At 44.0% G+C, this 21,258-nt stretch overlaps 1 protein-coding gene across 1 annotated transcript in view; it reads left to right on the plus strand.

Annotated features, from left to right (window-relative positions):
* Positions 1–17,477, plus strand: part of GPATCH2L (G-patch domain containing 2 like) — a 48,215-nt gene extending 30,738 nt beyond the window's left edge. Inside the window, exons 9-10 of the mRNA XM_080914639.1 lie at positions 6,739–6,833; positions 14,493–17,477. Coding sequence (XP_080770765.1) covers positions 6,739–6,833; positions 14,493–14,644 — 247 coding nt within the window. The 3' untranslated portion in view covers positions 14,645–17,477. The remainder of the gene's footprint in view (positions 1–6,738; positions 6,834–14,492) is intronic.
* Positions 17,478–21,258: the final 3,781 nt, after the last annotated feature.

Below are 21,258 nucleotides of genomic sequence, written 5' to 3' on the forward strand. Positions count from 1 at the left end.
TAAACCTTCTCTTGGAGAAGCTTATTTACAGGAGCTCTTGGATGGCTGCCATCTTAATGCCTGTGTGGAGTGATGAAAGCACTTTCTGTCTATCTGTTCTTCCATTGTAATACACATCTTCCCAACAGATGCCAAGTGATTCTCTTCCTATGGGTAACATCTGTCTTGGCCTTGCCAAAGTAAGAATGTAAAGACAGTTTTAAGTGCTGTGAGCTTTTTGCCACAGGCTGCTGAGAGTTAGGTTCAAGTAGGGGGCAATGAAGGAGGTGTCAGGGTTTCTTCTTGCTAGGTCAGTGCTTGCCTCTTGAATGCTTGTAAAGTGGGTTTCTCCCTTTTGTGCTATGGGCCTTCATTTTTAGCCCCTGTGCAGGCAGATGAAGGAAGATCTTTCTCCTATTGGGTGTTTAATAAGTGCCTGGGACTCCAAAGATACATTCAGAGGGAGGGAGGGAGGAAGGGTGTCCCTGCTCTGCAGGCGTAGCCACCCTCTCCCTCATCCCACCCAGTGCTTGGCTTCTTCCTTGACTGTAACTGACTCCCACCATGCTTCTCTGGGGACAGAGTCCTGGCAGTCACATGGATCCACACTGTGTGCCTCCTGCCTCAGCTTTTTACACAGGTCAAGTCTCTGTACATTTTTATTGAAAAATTGAGGTGAGTGGATTTGTAATTAAGGAGAATAATTACAGAGTATGATGTGTATGACCTTTGGTCCTTCCTAACATCAGCTTTTCCTTGAGTGTTGTATATGGAAAAATAGAGCAGGTAAATAACCTCTTTTCTTTAAACACCAAAAACTATCCTTTTCCTAGCTTTTTTCTCTTTTTCTTCTTCTTTTTTTTTTTTCATAGCTTTTAAAAACAAGCAGTTTTGAAGGTGAACTGTTCCTTACATGGGCTCACCATTTGCAGACAAAAACTGCGTTTGTTCCTCCAAGTGACTTTCAGTGTCTTTGTTCTAGACCAGTAACGGCACTTAAGTTGTTTTTCTTTCCCTTTTCCTTCCTTCTTCCTCCCTCCCTTCCTTCCTCCTTCCTTCCCTTCCTTCTTCCCTTCTTTCTTCCCTTTCTTCTTCCTTCCTCCCTCCTTTCCTCTCTTCATTCTTTCCTTTCTTCATTCTTTCTTTCCTCCTCTTCTTTTTTTTTTTTTTTTTTTTTGTGAGCACTGGTTCTATTAAACATGTATATACTTCTCTCAAAGTATTTTCCACCTAAAGTACATTCCTGCCCCTGGGACACAGTAATCTGCCTGGTTACCTAAGTAACCCTGCAGTTCGGGCAGCTCACCTGATTCTTTACTCTCTGCAGCACAAATAAAGTAGAAATGTTGTGTTTACAGGAGCATAGAAAGAGTTTTCTTTTCATTAATTGTTAATCTTCACCATTCACCTTCACAGAAGAACTTAGAGGCTGCTCATGAAGGAATATATTTTTTTAAAGCATTAATTTTTAACTATTATTTTCCTTACCTACCCCCACACCTGCTTCTTTGAGTGTGTGTACGTGTCTGTGTGGTATTTGTACGTGTGTGTATGTCCACACGCTTGAACATGGAGGCCAAAAGTCGCCATTGGGTGTCGCCCTCAGCTGCTCTGCACCTTAGGTTCTCACTTGTATGTTTTTTATTTATTTTGGAGGTGGGGGGGAGGCACGTGTACACAGCACTCGGGCTGCAGTCAGAGGGCAGTTTGTGGGAGTTGGTCTGTCCTTTTCACCACATGTGTCCTGGGGATCTGGCTTGGCATCAAGCACCTTAATGCATCTCGCTGTCACCCCCCCACCTGCCCCACCCCCATCCCCTGGACTCTAGGAATTTCTTTGTCTCCTTCTCCCCAGTGGCAGAATTGCAATTGCACGTGTTGTACAACTGTGTACAACTGTGATATCAGTCTTGGGGGTCCAAACTCAGCTCTTCACCAGTGTGCACCATGCACGTTACCAGCCACTGGCCACACCTCCAGCTTCTAATCTCCATTCTCTGGCAAATGCCACCACAACCCATAGTAGGAGACTATGGCACCAGTAGGAGAAACGCTGATTCCAACATTCACACTGAAGGAAGTGCCTGACCCAAGTACTCACCGGCCTGTGGGCAGATGGAATGGAGCAAGAGGAGAGTGGGTTCTCAGCTTATACGCTGGGGATATTATTTTATTCAATTAGAATTTAGTCTAAGTGCTCAGACTCCGTTATTGACTAGATTGGTTTGGGGGATAATACTATGTTCTTGACTAGATTATCTTTGGGGGTGATTCCATAATTATCACAGTTGCTATCAGAATTATCCAGGAGCAAATTTCAAAAAACAAACAAAAAAAAAAAACCAAAAAAACCTTTTACCATTTCTGTACACTAAATACAGATGCTAGCCAGACCTGTATTTTATGAAAACTCCTTATGTGATTCTAGTCACACCAGTCAAAAGTGGTGTTGTAGCCTGGTAGACACACAGGCCTAACTTCCTCATGGCCTTCTTTGTTCCCAGAGTAGCTGGGAGACTCGTCCAGAACGGGTTGTCTCTAATGCAGGACCAACTACACGCTGCTGTCAAGAATGTGTTCAAGTCTGTGGTGAGGTCTATGTCTTCTGCCTTCCCTGATAGAGAGACTCTGCAGGCTGAAGAGCGTAACTTCCTTCTCCTTCCTGTGAGCTGGTTTTGTTGTTGCCATTTTTTGTAAGAGCTGACTGGGATTGTCACCGTGCAGGGACATAAACTGAGAAGCATCACATTAAAAAAAGTCCAGGAACCAGATCTCTGCAAGTTAGGATGTGAGTAGGATTTATTTTAGTCGCTTTATTTTTCTTTTCCTTTCTTAAAATATTTTTATATCCACTTTTGAAATTTTGGGATACACATCAGAACTACTTGGGTAGGAAGCAGAAGGCTCAACAGTTGTCTCTGCCAGCAGTCTCCGGGATAACCTGAGCTCCCGGAAAGGAGCACAGCAAGCCCCCTTCCTGCCTCCTTGTTCCGAGCATTCAGCTCCATCTCCTCAGGCTTGTTTTGGGTTCCTTGTCCTTTGTTCTTCTCAGGCTCTCCTCAAGCCAGCAGAACTCAGTTCCAGTACACCTCCAATATCAGAGAGGGAGGGACTTGCTGCCCCTCTTGTCAGCGTTTGACTGTTTCTTGTGTCCTCCTCAAGTCCCGACAAGGAAAGGACATAGAACAAAATCTTTTCCATGTTCTCAGTCTACCTCCTATGAAGCAGCTCTCCAGTCTGGAGCTTGGTTTCAGTGTTGTAAGAGGGCAGGTGTGTTTATACTGAGATTTAGGAATGTATGTGCCTTCTCTTTCTCAACACCAGTCTCTCCATTACCTATGTCTGTTCTTAGAAAAGCAATGAAACTGCAGATCAGACTTGGTCTGCTCATCACTGTGTTCTTAATGCTTAGTACTATGTGCAGCACATAGTAGGTGTTCATTTAGAGCTTAGCAAACGACAGATGCAAAACAAAATAAACTCTTACAATTAAGTAGAATGATCAACTACATTTTTGGTGGTGGTGGGGTGCTTGGTTTGCTTAGGAATCCTGCAGTTCTTTGCGCAGCTGTCACTAGAGAGAGTTCCAAAAACTGAAGAATTGGAATGTCCCAGGAAGCTGTTGGAAGTGGGAATAGGGTATAGAAATAAACCTTGAGAAATGATGGGCCTAGACATTGGGATTGTTTAGTTGAGGAGCAGCTGATCCTCGAGTCTTTAGTGTTGCTCACCAGGGGCGGGGCAGGAGAGTGTGGGCTGCTCCGAGCTTGTAAGTCAGTAGCTCTAACTCCATTCGTCAAAGAAGTGTTTCTATAACTGCTGTATTTTCACTTTAACGTGGTTAACATTTTAACATTTTGATACATTAACAAATTCAGTTTTTACTTGAAATAGATTTCTTGAAAGTGTGTGGTCAGTATTCCCGAGTACATACATAAAGAAGCTGATCATCTGGGCCTTTACCGTATTATAGACATAAACCAAAAATGCAAAGCGTGGGAAGTGATGTGACATAAATAAATGCCACTCACCTCATTAATCTGTCAGTTTTATGTGTGCTGTGGGTGTTTTGCCGGCAAGTAGTCTGTGCACCACGTGTGCGCAGCGCCTGTGGAGCCTCAAGGGCACTGGGGTATCAGTGGCTGTGAGGTGCCAACTGGGTGCTGGGAATTTAAGCTGCATCCTCTGCGAGAGCAGCCATCTCCCCAGCCCCGTAAATGCTGCTTTTAAAGCAATTTGGGTTTGGTTTGGTTTTGTCTTTTGTATTATCCTTTGGAAAAGATTTAAAAAGTAAATCTTGGCAGGAAGAAACCCAGGATCCCCTATACCACCCGCTCCCTTTTCTGTTTCCGACTGTCCTGATCTAAGAACTGCTTCCAGCACTTATTCTGAGAAGGATGTCAATAGTGTTTTTGTTTTGTTTTGTTTCTGGACAAGCTTATGGTGAGGAGAACAGGTGGCTGATTGTGCCCAAGCCAGGTGAGAGCGCAGGTAGTTGGAGTTTCAGTCTGTGTGGTGAGCACCCTGTGTGGACAGGTGCAGTTCTGATCTGTACGTCTCTGGATCAGGAACACAATTCTGTTCTGTCCCCTCCTTTCCTGCCTAAGTCTTGGCATCAAAGTATCTGTCCCTCCATCCTGACAGAAGTCCTGTGTACTTCTGGTGTTCAGTCACCTACTTTAATTTATTAAGTCAGCATGCTGATGTAGAGCCATCCAGTGGATCTGTGTAAGATATAAAAAAAATCAACCGTTTTCATTACTTTTCCCATTTATACAGAATTAATTGTTTCGGCTTTTGGAATTAACATCATGAAGTATATAACTTGAAGTTAACTCTTGCATGTAGGACAGGGTGATCAGTAAAGATGATTTAAATGGATTTTCTTTTTTCCTTTTGTTTAGCTTTAGGGGGAAAAAAGTACTGTAGACCTAGCAGTCCAGTACTTGGCTATGTAGCCCAGGCTGGCCGTGATCTCCTCTTGCCTGTCCTGTGAGTGCTAAGACATCTAATGTGTGCACAAACACACACATGTGCACACACAGTGCCCATGAAGGTCAGAAGAGGGCACTGGATCCCCGGGATGGAAGTGCAGGCAGGGCTAAGGTACCTCATATGGTGCTGGGAAGGGAACCTGGGTTCTCGCAGCTCCTGATCGTCCTCTCTGCCCACACCAGACTTCCTTTCTGGTTTTTCTTTTTTTCTTTTTAAATGGGTTATAGCTGTTTATTTTTTACTTGTGACAAAATATAAATAATATACAGTTTACAATTTTAATCTACTGCTCAGGGTTCATTCACTCATTTGACCTTTTGATTTTTAAAATTCTTCTTCCTGTAAGTTCTGGCTACCATCTACTTAATGAGGACCAGCGCTGGTCCTGTGCTCAGGATAGTAGATCATGGGATAATTATGAAAGAAGTGTAAATATGGTGCCTGCTTTCAGGATCCCCGTTCTAATCTCAAGGGGATTAAGCCTCATTAGGGAAGCATGATGTATGTTCACCAGTCAGATAATGATTCGTGGCACGTAAGCCCTGCAGTGTTGAAGGAAAGCTTTGTGTAAAAGTGACACTCAGCTTAATCAGACGGCAGGGAAGGAGGAGGTGGGGAACTAAGATATTATGGCAGCTTGTCCAGCCTTAAGTCTGTCATTTCCTGGAGAATCTTGCTTTTTGAGCTTAGATTGTTTAGGTGTGATATTTGTGAAATAACCTGAAAATCCAACAGTGTAAGATGCCATTGACCTATAATTTATATTTTTAAGGTCTCAGAAACCAAATATTTAACTTATGATATAAACAGTATTTTAAAAAATCCAAATTATCTTTGGGGTACATGATATGAAAAATCACAAGGAACCAATAAAATTTTTAAAAAGAAGGCAACTGAGATTATTGGGGCTAGAGATTTGGCTCAATGGTCAGGAAACCTGGGTCCCCAGCACCCACATGGTGGCTCACTACTGTTTGTAACTCCAGTTCCAGGAGATCCAAGTCCCTCCTCCTCCTTCCTCTACAGGCATCAGGCACAGGCACACATAGGATGTGCATAATACTTGTAGACGAAGTACTTGTACATAGAAGATTAAAATGTTAAAAGTCCAGATTATGCAGTGACAGCAGAGTTAAACTTTTTGTTGTGTGTGTGTGTGTGTGTGTGTTTTTTTTTTTTTTTAAGATTTTTTTCTGATGGTGGTAGTGGTAGGCTTGTTTGTTTGTTTAGTTTTTGAGACAGGGTTTCTCTGTGTATCCCTGGCTGTCCTAGAACTCACTCTACAGACCAGGCTGGCATCAAATCAGGAATTCACCTGCTTCTGCCTCTAGAGTGTTGGGATTAAAGGAGTACACCACCACTGCCCAGCAGGGTTAGACTTTTTATAATTTTATGTAAATGTAGCACCCTTTCAATGTGTTTTCATGTGGAAGTAGGTCTTTCATTAGTAAGTTCTGCTCAATTGCAGTTAGAGTTTTTGTGTGAAAGCAGAAACTCTTTTACATTGTAAAAAGTGATGTAAAGAAACACATCTTTACTTGAATTTGTTTCCCTGAGATCTGATTAGTTGCGAGTGCCATGCACTGTGGGTTCTGGATAGTTCTGAGCATGCGCAGAAGCTGCAGGCCGAGTAGCAGGAGGTGATGCCTACTTGGTTACCATCTATAGCAGGACAGAGACTTCATCTAGACAACACAGTGCCTTATAACAAGGACCGTGACATTAACATCTTTCTTCCTCTTCTTTCTCTTCTCATTTCTGCAGGCAGGCAAGTGTGCACTGGGGACCACCATGTTCACGTGACATTAAAAGGAAACGGAAACCTGTGGCCTCAGCATCTTTTTCTAGCCCTAGCACAGGTGATTATATGCAGTCGTCATTTACAGAGCACCTATCATGCTCTGCACGATAAGTTATGTACTTGTATGCCTTTCCCTGTGATCTTCGTGCTAAGGAACCTCTAATCCTGTTTTATGTAAGAAGTTTGAGATGCTGACAGTAATTTTCACAGGTCTCTCTGACAGTGGAGTCTGCTTTTTCATCCTGTCAGTGGGATTTCTGTGCTCCTGTCAGCTGTCAGTTGTCTGGACCTTTGCTGGAGTGAGGTTCATGCTGGTGCACACCCAGCTGGAGAGCAGCTTGGTCAGCAGTCAGTGCTTAACTGGGATCCTTTACTTCTTTAAAAAGTAATTATTATATTTTACATATGTGTGTGTCTGGTGCCCATGGAGGCCAGAAAAGGGTGTCGAATTTCCTAGGACTAGAGTTATAGATGATTATCAACCACCATGTGGGTGCTGGGAATTGAACCTGGGTCCTTTGAAAGAACAGCCAGTGTGCTCTTAAACCACTGACCCATCTCCCTAGTCCCTGTCTGCTTCTTTTCCTCTCCCTCTCCCTCTCCCTCTCCCTCTCTCTCTCTCTCTCTCTCTCTCCCTCTCTCTCTCTCTCTCCCTCTCTCTCTCTCTCTCTCTCTCTCTCTCTCTCTTTCTGTTGTTATTTTGAGTTAGGGTCTTACTATATAACCAGACTGGCCTTTACCACTCAGGGACCCATCTGCCTCTGCCTCCTAAGTGCTGAGATCAAAGGTGTGTGCCACTGTGCCTGGCCCTGTTTACTTTCTTCATTAGTGAATATAGTCCAGTGCATCCTTGCTGGTTATGTATAATAGCATGCCCATTTTTACTCATCATGAAATGTCTAATTAAAAACAAATTTTCTAGATAAACCTTTTTTTATTTCTACATAAAACTCATACTAGTTGTTAGAAGTTAAGACAGTAGCTATCTTTGGTGGGAGAATGCCTAAGAGAAAACAGAAAAATTTGGGCTCTGGAAATGTTCTACATTATAGACTAGAGAGGGGTGAGATGGGGGTTCATGTATGTACATGTTTTTAGCTTTACACTTAAAATGTGTATACTTTACCATACATGTTATCAAATATATTGAATTTCAAGTTCATCATAAATTAGTTTCCCTAGATAAACTACAGGTTGAACATCTCTAATTTTAAAAGTTCAAGCTCTGAAGCAATTCAAAATATGAAAGCAGTCAGGAGTGGCCCATGCCTTTAATCTCAGCACTCTGGAGGCAGAAGCAGGCAGATCTCTGAATTCAAGGCCAGCCTGGTCTACAGAGTGAGCCCAAGACAGTCAGGGCTACACAGAGCAGCCCTGCCTTGAAAAACAAACAAACAAACAAGAACTTTTAATCACTGACATGCGCACATAAGTAGAATTCTCCGCCTGGCTTTGTGTGATGGGCTGCGGTCAGAAGCAAGCTGGTAACCAATCATCCGCATGACCTCTTTCAGCTGTGAGGATAAGAGGATAAGATGTTTGCGAAACAGACCTGCACCCAAACGGCTGGGATAAAGCTTACTTAGCCTGAGCTACTTCACATACTTGAGATCAGTTGTGAGCTGGGTGGAGACAGGGAACAGGCAAGTGTGGGCCCCACCTTGCCTTTCAGATGACTTCTCTCATGCTCTAAAGTGGACCTTTTTGAACTTCTGTTTGGGGTAACTGTTGTTCTGTGGCTCACCCTGAACAGTTAGTTAATTCAGGCCTATGGATATCGTGAATTCTTGTTGAGGTTTTGACCTGACCAGGCCCAGAGTTAGGCACTTTGTCTATGGCAGTTGCTTCAGCCTCTGCCTCAGCTTTAAGAATGAATGCAGTTCTTATTATTCCCACTGATGCATGAGAAAACTGAGGGGTAAGCATAAGTCACCTTCTGAAGGCAAGTGTTAGTAACTTTACAGGGTCAGAGCAGACATTTCCCTGCCGCTCTAGATTCGCCCTTTGAATCTTGGGCGTCCTTTGCATGAATAATAGGATTATTCCAGACTGAGACTCAGCTCTCCTTGTCTTGCCTGGCCTGCGCTGTTTAAAGAATTTAAGCCTTTCCTTTTCATTTTTGTTCTTTCCCCTCCTTAATACCTTGGTCCTATTTTGTGCTTTTAATTTTAATCCCCTCCACCCCCCAGATCTGGGGATCAAGCCCTCATGTCCAGAGGGAAGTACTATGGTGCTGAGCTACAACCCCAGCCAGCACAGCTTTAACGCTTTATGAGAACAGAAACATTGGGAAGCGTTTATTCCACATTCAAAGCAGGAAGTGTAGTTAGTGCATTAAAGAAGATGTTAGCTGTAAGTGTGTCCCATGGGGCCGACTCATTTCCCATAACTTGTTGACTAAGCTTGGCTTCACCGAGCACTTTCTTTCTTTCTTCCTTTTTTTTCTACTCACAACCTGAGTGCCCCATGGAGGTGAAGGACACAGCCTGAGCCTGCGCCATCAGTCAGGAGAACAAATGGGCTTGCTCTGCCTACCATCGGGCCATCTCGGATCCCACCTCTTTTATAGAAATGAGTGATGAAGAGAGGTGCGTCCCGCTTTGCCGCTGTATTAATACACATCAGGGGCCAGCTCCTGGCACTAAATCACACAGCTGCATACATCTGTTATCAGCTCTTCACCCGTGTGATGAACAAGACTGCAGATAGAGGCTTCCTTGTGTCATTCTTTATAGGATTTTCCTAAAAGAATAAATAGCTCAGATCTCTGCCAACACTCTCCCTGTCATCGTGATGAATTCAGCTTCTTTCTTAAGCATGCAGCCACAAATCTCTGCCCTTCCCCCACCCGTAGAAAGTTTTGAGTTGAAATTGACTGAATTTAAAGATCTTAGTAAGGCTAGAGGGATGAAGAAAGGAAGAGGCACCCAAGTCTTTCTTGTTTTGTTTGCGTGTGTGTTAATAGTCTAAAGGCTGGGAAAGGACTCTCGCGGGTCATTAAGTAGATCCTTCTGGAACCAGAGCACTGTTATTCTCTTCTCTTTGTCTCTGCTTCACTTCCCTTCCCTCCCTGGCTTTATAGCAGGTAGAGGTTTAGTGCATAGTTATTTCCTGGATCCTTCTGAGTAAGTGTGTAGGCCTTTTCTAAGACTGCTTCCCAGGCTGTACCTCATGCTGGATCAAACTAGCTGTATTAGGCACTTTAAAAATGTATTTGGGGGGTGGGAGTGGAAATAATTATTTTCTTCAAAACTTGAGAGTTGATGACGTAAGAAATATAAGGCACCAGGCTTTCACTGAACAGCCATGCTGCTTGAAGTGATTGTCTTCCTCAGCGCCCTTGACATGCAAACCGCTTCTCTACCTTCAAAAGGTAAACCATGGTTTTTAAAATAGGGGAACTGGGGCCATTGGAGATTGTGTTCAGAACCTGGATAGTTTAGGTTATTCCCAAAGCCTTTCCCCAACCTTCCAATTTCTGGGATTATGATTCATTGAGAAGCTGTTTAACAGATGATCTGTTAGTGACCCTGAGCATCAAGCTAGTCAAATGTTCAGAAGGCTGGGTGTTTTTCATCCATTTGTTCACTGCTAACCCCCAACTTCTAACAAGACACCAAACACTGCAGCGGACTTAATAGGTAGTATTCATGAATAGACCAACAGTATCTATTTTATTTTTATTAGCATTTATGAAACTACTAGTTGTCACTGTGACATTTCATACATGTAAATAATATTCTTTGATCACCTTCAGTTCCCATTTTCATATACTGCTCTCCCTCCCACTGCCCCTCCCCCCTCCTCTAAGCACTCCTACTCTCATATATTCTCTCGGTTTTTTTTTTTCAGTATTTTTGTGAAATACACATATATCCATATATTTAATACATGCATACAAATACATACTCACACACATATGTGTATATATATGAACAACCTATTGGATTCGCTTAGTGTTGCTCATATGTACATGTTTTTAAGACCCACCACTGGGGGAGACTGATTCTCCCTCTCAGCAGCCATTCATTTTCTGTAGCTCTTCATCTAGAGGCAGGCCCTGTCTGTTTCCCTGTTCATGTGGCATGTCAGTTGACGATGTCATTGTCTAGGTCTTGTTTAAGCAGACATATTGTTGATCTTTTATTAGTGTGCCCTAAATGCAGGGGTTAGGTTGTACACAGTGACCAACACACGACATCACTATTAATGCATAGTACAGCTGAGTGGTCTTTTTTTAAAATTTTTATGTGTATGAGTGATCTGCTGCATATGCACCTGCATGCCAGAAGAGAACATCAGATCCCTTTATAGCCACCAAGTGGGTGCTAGGAACTGAACTCCGATCGTCTTAACTGCTGAGCCATCTCTCCAGCTCCATGTCTGATTGGTCCTAAGTCATGGTCAATAGGTAGGATTTTACGCCTGGTACTATAAACCTAGCCAACTACACATAATCACTGAGGCCATAGAACCTTGAGGAAATCTACTGCTGCCACCTTCTTAAATCAATATGCTCTCTAACTGCAGTCTTAATATGTCCCCTTAAGTGTAGCTTTCTTTTTTTATTTCATTTGTTTTTTTTTTCTTTTATTAGATATCTTTTTAATTTACGTTTCAAATGGTATCTCCTTTCCTGGTTTCCCCTCCAGAAATCCCATATCCCATCCCCTCTTCTCCTGCTTCTATGAGGATGCTCCCCCACCCATCTACCTACTCCCTCCCGCCTCCCTGCTCTGCCATTCCACTATACTAGGGGCATTGAACCTTGACAGGACCAAGGGCTTCTCCTTCCACTGGTGCCCTACAAGGCCATCCTCTGCTACATATATGGCTGGAGCCATGAGTCCCTCCGTGTGTACTATTTGGTTGGTGGTTTAGTCCCTGAGAGCTCTGGGGGGGGCGGGGGGTGGCGCATCTGGTTGGTTGATATTATTGTTCTTCCTATGGGGTTGCAAACCCATTCAACTCCTCCATTGAGGACCCCGTTCTCAGTCCAATGGTTGGTTGTGAGCATCCACCTCTGTATTTGTCAGGCTCTGGCAGAGTCTCTCAGGAGACAGCTATATCAGGCTCCTGTCAGCATGCACTTCCAGCATCCACAATATTGTCTGGGTTTGGTGGCTGTATATGGGATGGATCTACTATGTTCATAGCAGCCTTATTTATAATAGCCAGAAGCTGGAAAGAACTCAGATGTCCTTCAACAGAGGAATGGATACAGAAATTGTAGTACATTTACACAATGGAGTAGCACTTAGCTGTTAAAAATAATGACTTCATGAAATTCTTAGGCAAATGGATGGAATTAGAAAATATCATCCCGAGTGAGGTAACCCAGACACAAAAGAATAGCTATAGTATACACTCACTGATAAGTGGATATTAGCCCAAAAGCTCAGAGTACCCAAGATACAATTCACAGAACACGTGAAGCTCAAGAAGAAGGAAGACCAAAGTGTGGATGCTTCAGTCCTTCTTAGAAGGGGGAACAAAATAGTCAAGGGAGGAAATACAGGAATGAAGTGTGGAGCAGAGACTGAAGGGAAGGCCATCAGGTGCAGCTCTCAATGACACTCTGTTTTGCAGTAGCTGGAGACCATTACGGCTAGCCTCAGCTAACTGTGAGAATGTGAGAGAACTGAGGGGCTAACCTCCAAATGAGAAATCTGAGTTATCTTTAAGTTGGAACAGTGTCCTCCAGGTTATTCTAACCCCTTATCAAAGACCTAATGGCTATAAAGGGCTATTGATACATAAGCTGTGAAGAACCACAGTGTGGCCGGCACACATGCCCGTTCACCTTGAAGTCTCCCCTGCTCAGCAGCAGCTGTTTTCCTAGTTGGCTTTTGTTTTAACCATCACTTGTTTTTAAAGTAGTTTTAACAGAGATGCATCTTTAAAGATATCACTAAAGAATATGTTGTCTGCTTTTTAGTGTTTCTGGACCTCCTACAAAAGAATTCTTGTTGACAAGTTTCTCCCAGTTCCTTTCCTGAGATTCATGCATGTTTTCTTGTACGAAAAGACAGAGTATGTCACTGTTGTAAAGAGGCCTGTGCCATAGCTCAGTGTTCTTGATGGCCATTGGATTATATCCTGTTTTATACTTTCCGAGGACGGCGTAGACATTCTTCTGCGTTACTTCACACTCCTTTGAGGGTGGTTTTTCAGAAACCAGACAGTACTTGACAGAGACATGGTCAGAACCGGTTCTCACAGTGGTCATCATAAAACCATGAGGTCAGCTCTGCTTCTCGGTAATGTCATCTAAAGAGTTAAAAGTAGAAAATTTTAAATGTTTTTAAAATGTTATGTGTGTGGCGCCTTGCTTGCTTGTATGTCTGTGTACTAAAGGTTGTGAGCCTCCGTGTTGGGAATTGAATCCAAGTTCTCTGAAAAAGCCACCAGTGCTCTTAACTGCTGAGCTATCTCTGCAGCCCCCAAAACATGGGTTTTCCTATACTGCTGTTCACAACAACATTGGTCACAGTAGAACTGCCCAGATCTCATGGCCAGGTGAATGAGCATCAAAACAGGGTGTGCTCACACATGGAGTGACATTTAGCTAAGTTTGTTTGTGTGCCCTGCTATTACAAAGGTACCAAGGGTATACCCTTGGGTAGAATTACTGGATGGGAAAGAAAAATCTAAAATGTGCTGTATTTTACTGTATCTGAATTTTTATTCATGATGGCGGGGGTGAGGGTGGTCTGTCACGATCAACCTAGAGCCATTGGAAAAGGTGAAGAAAGTCACAGTACTGTGGTAGGTTGCCATTGGTGTTCAGTGGACAGGATCCAGGGTGCTGAGTGTTTTGAGCACACAACACAGCTCTGCACCAGCACCTATTACCCAGTCCAGTGTGTCTCATGAGACTTCCCTAAAGTACTGGGCCTGATTCTGTGTATTTTCTTGTTGTCTTTACTAGTAACACCATCATATTGGGGGGTCCAGTGTGGTGAAAAAACCATAGGGCTTCCAGGCCAATATTTGAGTGTGAATTGTAACTTTGGATTTCTGATCCATAAAATGCAGATGGCAGTGCCTACTTCTCAGAGGTTTTGTTCAGAACTCAGGTCATGCAGGTAATGAGTGGCACAGCTGTGGGCCCAGCACTCGGGGGCGGAGGCCAGGATACCATGAGTTTAAAGCCATCTTGGGCTACTTTGTAAGATGTCCTTTATTAAACACACACACACACACACACCACATGGGGTGGGAGCGAAAGAGTCGGGTAGGGAATCCTGAGTGTGCAGTGTTTAGCAGAGTTGTGCCTGGCACATGTATGTTCTATGGGTGAAATGTTTTGGGTTTTCTTAAATTGTGAATTTGTTCTAAATGCTGTATATGAAGAAAATAGTAATGGGTGAATAGGACATGAAATACAAAGCTCCTGCTGCTGCTTCCTTCTCCTTCAAGTCTTCTCCTTTTCCTCCTTCTCTTCCTCCTCCTCCTCCTTCAAGATTGAGTTATTGTTATATATGTTAGTATGCTGTGGCTGTCCTCAGACACACCAGAAGAGGGCATGGGATCCCATTATAGATAATTGTGAACCACCATGTGGTTGCTGAGAATTGAACTCAGGTCCTCTGGAAGAGCAGTCGGTGCTCTAACCACTGAGCTATCTCTCTATTTCCAGCCCCCAAGACTCTTATTTCTAGATGTCTTGTCACCTGACTTACACTAACCCATCTCCCCTTCTGTTGTGACACAGTGCACCCAGATGCTCTGGAATCAGCCATCCCAGCACAGAAGCCTCCTGACTCAGAATGGTTGGATGGGACCTCTGCAGCAGAGAAAGCCACTGCCTTTCCTCCAGCCACATTTTTCAAAGCGCCACAGGAAAAGAGTTCTGGATGCAGCTAGAGCCCAGTAGCCAATGGGTGTTGAACCTTTGTATTGTACAGTCTTAGCATTCTGATCGGCAGTCTTGGTCCTAATGCCACCAGGACCAACTCCTCTTCACACGCAGCAGTCGCTCTTCTTTAGAAAATGATATTTGGGGAATGTTCTTTTGTGAAATATCAGTTTTCTTTACATGGGTGGGGCATCCTCTGCTGTATTTTTTCCTTATTGTTGACCCACCATTGGTCTCCAGCTGCCCCGCCTTAGCGCTGTTGCTCCTTGGCAGCTGTGTCTTTGTTCCTGAAAATTTAGTAACAGATTTTGCATACCTTCTGTGTAGAGCTTTTAATATCACTGAAGAAGTCCTAAATTCTCAGCCAATTCAAAACACATTCCTGGATGGAATTGTGTCTATGCAGCAAGGCTTGCCGTGAAGCCTTGACTCACTCAGTGCCAGTAAGGTACATCAACCAAGTTCTCCTTTTGGGGCCCCAGAAGAGACGCCAGCAGTATGGGCTGGGAGCTTATTCCCTTGCCTGCGCATGGTCTGCAAGGATGGCCAGCGGCTCCATTGCACCTGACCTCATCTTCATGCCCAGTGTTGTGCTGACAGAGGACACAGTACAAATGGGGCTTTGGGTGCTCAGCAAAATAGTGGAAAACGTTCTGACCCTGCTCTAAGGCTTTATCTCCTAAGTGGGATTCACTGTTAGTGTTTTATAGGTCAGTAACCAGTGATAAGCAGAAACTCGAGCTCTGTTATCGGTTACGGTAATGGTTGGTTGGGCCATGGTTTAGAAAGGAAAGATGTCTTTTTGACATGCCTTTCTATGTGGTGTGTTTATGACTGCTCAGCTGCAAGTACACTTGTATATACAGTCATGCCCAAAGTCAGTGCCACTTTGTCAAGGTGAGGAATAAGTGAGTGCCTGGAGCTGCTGGAGAAGAGCCACATTTCCCAAAAATGTCATCCAGAGTGCCTGTCATTCGCGGGCCTCCTTGACGGTGCTCTTTCTGTATTAGCTGAATGTGTTGACTCTGAAATGAGGTAACGTCAGCTGAATGCTCACTGCCTTGGTTGTGTAGGAAAGAATAACCTCTCCTTAAGGCAGCTACCAGGTGACCCGGTGCCTCCTTTTCCTGAAGGGTAATTATCCCTCCCACACGGAGTGTAATCAGTGTGTTCCCCTTGGGAGTTACATTTATTTGGGAGAATGCTCTGTGACTCCTTAGCAGTGAGGTGGGCAGGGGTCCAGAATGTGAGTCTGTTTACAAAGGGAACCTGAAGCTCGGTGTTTATAGATCTTGTGGATGTCTGAGAATGTATCAGCTGATCATAACAAAAATGGTGGAAGGGGGTGCACAGAGAGATCACAGGATGAGAAGGGTAACACCAAAACCTGTCCCCCAGAATAACCCTGGTTCTTACAAGGAGTGACTGACTTGTCTTGTGGGTGTCTCAGCTACATCCACAGAAGATAGGGCCGGTGGCACTGTTACATAGTTCAGAGATGAAAGCGGGCGCCTGTGACATCATGTTCCTGCAGTAGCCTATGGAACACATCTCTGCTGTTCTGGGTTGGGTTGAGGAGAAATCTACTGACGATGCATTTTCAGTATTTCCAGACAGTTTGATGCAGACATTGGTCCTGATGATGGCTCCAGTTAGGTGCAAAGGTGTTCCTGTAGCTCTCCTTTGTAGTTCATGTGGTACTCTGCCTGGTCACCCTCTCTTTACCTGGGGTTTAAAGGAGCTTATATATACATATTTATATTTTAAATATCTCTCTGAAGCCATGCCAATTTCCAGAGGTGAAGGCAGAGTTGCATGCTTTACTCAGTCACATGAGCGAGCCCAAACTGAAACAGCAGATGTTCATGGTATTCTGCCCTGGTTATATAATCTGTTCCTTCTCATTGGTGCCCTGAGTCAGCCTGAAGCCCACATCTATGAAGCGCTTTCATGACTATTCATTATCTTTGTTGGTCATGCATTTCTACACATTTCTGAATACTTTTGACAGGGATCATCCAAGACTATAGCATCTACCTATAATGAACGGGAATAAAGTTATTTACCGAGAAAATAGAATATTAAGCACATAATTCTTTTTAAAACAGGGTTGTAACTTATGCTCATTTTAAAGTGTAAATGCATGCTTAGGGAAGCCATTTATCCTGTGCATTTTCTATGTTAACCAGCCTTGGGGCAAACTTCAATATCTGTTGTATTTTAAACCTTACCTTATATTTAAAAACATTTTTATGGCACAGTGGATAATGTCATAAATTCAGATCTGCTTTTCAAGGAGAGATACCGTTTTGCAATCAAGTTTTGTTGTCAGTATTGGAAAATCACCTGACAGACCTGAGAGATGGCCATTGATTGTGCTCCTGCATTTCATATCAGAGTTAATGAAGTCAAGTGCCATGTTCTGATTTCCATGTTGTGATATATCCTTAAGGACTATATGGATGTCTCTGAACTTCACCGTTTTGTTTTGTTTTGTTCTATAGTGGACAAAAGTCACATTATCTACTTGCATGAAGTCCATTCACGAGATGTTAGCTTTACCAAGAAGTTTCAAGGGATCTGAGACTATTCTCAGATGCAGCATTTAAACGAAGAGCTTCGTTTGTTTCAACCCCCGGGTACTCTTTGGTCAGAGCTGATGAGAAGAGGAATTCAGTGCTGTTTACATGGTGCTACACTCGGAGGGCAGAATACAGTGTTCTCAGTGACATGTGGTTGGGCCTTGAGATTTTCAAAAGTCAATTACAATGAGAAATTTCAGATGACATTGGCCCTTAAACAAGGCAGTTCTCACAGCAAATGACCCAAAGTAAATAAAGTCTTAACTTGTGGTGCTTATGAATGAGGTCTTTTATTAACTAAAGGTCAATGTAGAACAAGTAATTAAATTAATTACCAGTCCTGAAAAGATTGATTAAGCTTTGCATTTGTGGACAAGTGACACTAAGCATGTCTGTCTGTCTGTCATCTGTATCTACCTATACCCGTCTATCTAAAATTCCCTTCAGTGGTCTAGGAGGTTCTGTTGCACCTGAGTTATTGTCACAGAAGCCGCTCGGAGCCAAGAGTTGTGGGTATTAGGAGGCGCTGCCAGGCTGCTGTGGTCTCTGCTGGTGCAATGGGTTCCTTGGCTCTGGGTGAAGGATGTTGGGGTGCATGGTTCGTTTAAGGTCTTTGCTTTATTTTGACATCATTCCTGTGGTTCTGAGCAATGCTTTACCCCCACTTCCTGGGAAAAACGCCTCAGTTATACTTCAGCAGCAAAAGCTGCACTCAGTGTCTTAGGAACCTTGTTTGGGCTGAGAACAGTGGCTGGCTCTCGAAACATGGCTGCTGTCTTGTTGGGGACAGAGCTTAGGCTGAACTGGTGGGAGCACCTTACACTAGTCAGCCTCCCTCTGCTGAAAGCTAGGTTTGCTTGTCAGAACGTCCTTATCTCCTGTTGCTGCAGTCAGAGTTACAGCTGTTAACAGCAGTCAGGGTAGGCCCCTAGCCTGTCAGAAAGAGAAGCAAAGTCAAGGAGTGAGACCACAGACACTACACACGCAAGTCACCAGAGGTGACTCTTGCGTCATAGTCTCAGAAAAAGGAGGCCTGTACCTGGGAGGGGCAGTGGGGAAGAAAAGAGAGCCGCAATGCTGAAGAGTGTGGACTGTAAGGTTTTCAAAAAGAGCCTAGCAATGCAAATTGGGCAGAATAATACACTCCTAGCAGTGGGGAAATCTCCCGGCAGATTAGCAGATGTGAAGATGACGCTGATGCTGAGGATTCAAAGGGGAGCCATCTTTGGCAGAGGGAGGAAAGGGGCGCTCCTAGCAGAGCCTCAGCTGATGCTGAGGATTCAAAGGGGAGCCATCTTTGGCAGAGAGAGGAAAGGGGCGCTCCTAGCAGAGCCTCAGACTGGTCCTTAGACTAGCAGTAACTCAGTGCTGAAGATAGTCACAGCAGGCAACGGTCTCTCCAGCAAAGGGACGGGGTCAACTCAGGGCAGTCCTCAGACCAGCAGCACCTACCTACCGACTCGGCATGTTCCCGTGTGTTTCCTCCCAGACACCTGAATACTAAGAAAGGATGATGTGGAAGAACTGTCCCAATGGCCACAAGGAGAAGATGGGAGTGGCTTGAGATAGGAGTTGTCAGTAATATAAGATGTATGTCATAGAATACAGCCACCTGTGAGCTTAAATATTTGTCCACTAAATCATAGTTTCAGGGGAAAGTCAAGCACATTTTTCTCCACATAATGGTGTATATACGTCAATAGATAGCTCAGAAAAATGAAAGCTAAAAATAACACCCCAGGTTCATCACAGGCATGCAGTAAGCATCTATTGAGGTTGATAATCTCAGAACTTCAGTTCTTTATAGCCCACCCACATTCTCACGGCTGCTTTACACACAACTCCTCTGGTGTGAGGGCTCAGAATCCAGACGGAATAGCACACTGTTTTGTGATCTGTGTCGTGGCTTCAGCATTTCAGAATATGACACTCCCTCTCATCTTGAAGCCTTCAAAAGAAATGGACATTGTTCTTTATGATTTAGCATCATAATTAAAGCAGGTCCTGACTACTGCCAAAGCTCACAACCCAATTCTTCCCTTCCAGACAGACGTGATGAGTTTGCTGTGTTTGCGAAGGTGTTCTGAGAACGGTCTGGCCTTGTTCTTTATACTCTTTCTTACCTGTGTAGTTGCTTTGGCTCTCAGTTATTACAACCATTTAGAACACGACATGGCTTTTCTTTCCCATCTTAAATGGGAAACCCAATTAAAGCCACCAGTTGCCAAAAATGGCAGCATTACTAAATTACTACCAAAAGTGCTGGACCTGGTGACGCACATCTTTAATCCCAGGATGGGGGAGGCAGAGGCAGATGGAACTCTCAGATTTTGAGGCCAGCCTGGTCTACATATTGACTTCCAGGACAGCCAGAGCTGCATAGAGAAATGCTGTTAAAGTCTTGATGGTGGTTTATACCAGTGAGCCCAGCAGTGCCACGGCAGAGGCAGAGAGGGGGAGTCTAGGCTGGCCTGAACCTCATAGCAAAGCTTCCTAAAAGGTAGTTTATGGCCCTGGTAATCTTCAAATATTATAAACTGTGTTCTTGCAGCCGATGGCTGCTGAACAACAGCTGAGCAAAGCAACACCCAGAATCACGGAACAGTCCCACTGGTCGGTGTCTGCCCCCTCCTGCCATTTCAAACCCTGTTAACCTCAGCCTCTCAGAAACGGATCTCACGCTCTCGCCCTCGGCCCATTGGGAAGAGTGTCCCCCTGCCTCCCAACCACACTTCCTCTCTCGATCAAGTCTGCTGCCCTCGGCCCTCTTGATTTGTGCATTGCTTGAGCTATACCACTGAAGTATGCCCCCTTACTTTACCTGTGAATTCTGTTGTCTGTTGAAGCAGGGTTGTTAATCCGGGATGCACATGAGGATCAACTGGGAGTTTTAAAAGAGATGGTGTTTCAGCAGGTAAAGGGCATTATTGCCAAGCCTGATACTTTGAGTTCTGCCCCTGGGGCTCACGTGGTAAAAAGAATCAGTCCTCACATGTGTCTGCTCCTCTGCCCTGTACAGATACGCCATGACACATATGTGCACGATAAATAAGATTTTTTTTTTCATTAAAGGCAAAACAGTTTTCAAGTGAACTTTACGGAGTGTCTATCCCGTATTTACTGTCTTATACCTATGCATAACTGGGTGACATATGATTAAAATGAGATTCACTCCAGAAAGGGACTTCTGCAGTAATTGTGTGACCTAGCAGTCAAAGTACTTGCTATCGAGAGGCTCTCTGCCATTGTACCTTCTCACTATAATTCTCTATAAAAGATACTGATTTTTGTATGCTAATTTTATTTCTGGCTACTGACCACTTGTGGGAGTGACTTTTTACTCCCCTGGAATAAAAAGAAAATCTTAAATACACAAAACAGAGATTAGGGAGGCAAACTAGACAGTGCCACTCTTCACCTTAAAAGTATTCGCCAAGCCCCAATGAACTTGAGCTTCTGGCACGAAGACTGAGGTGAGCATCTGAGGTCAGGCACAGAATGCTCAAGGAAGGGGGTTTCGCTGAGGTGTCCCACAAAGCCAGCTCCCTGCCAAGCATGACACCTACTAGTATGAAGTAAGTACTAACTAAACCATGGACCTACGTGGAAGCAAGTTCGCCTTTATCTTGACCTAGTGGAAGAAATGTCATTTTTCACCTAGACAATGTTTAACAAGTTGTCCTTGACATAGGTTTCTGTTCCAATGTGGACTGTTTGTGTGGCATCACATTTGCAGCAGACCTGGATCTGTCATAATTTCAGATGACTAGCAGAAGCAATGTCAAAACTCGGCAAGAGCAAACTTCCATACAAGTGGCAAAGTAGTCCCACAGGTGAGCTGATGCAGAAGCTGAGGTCGTGGTTAAAACCATGAACGAGCACAGGAATAGATGAAGCCAAGATACGAAAGGTAACAAGGTGATGCTGTGGAGAACCTTAGCCAAGAAACTTGAAAACCTCCCCAAATAATTTACTAAAACTATCCAGTCAGGAGAAAGAAAAAGATGGATTAATTCTGTGACATCAAGCAAACCTGATTT

This window comes from Micromys minutus (genome assembly GCF_963924665.1).
Source record: "Micromys minutus genome assembly, chromosome: 1".
Lineage (NCBI taxonomy): Eukaryota > Metazoa > Chordata > Mammalia > Rodentia > Muridae > Micromys > Micromys minutus.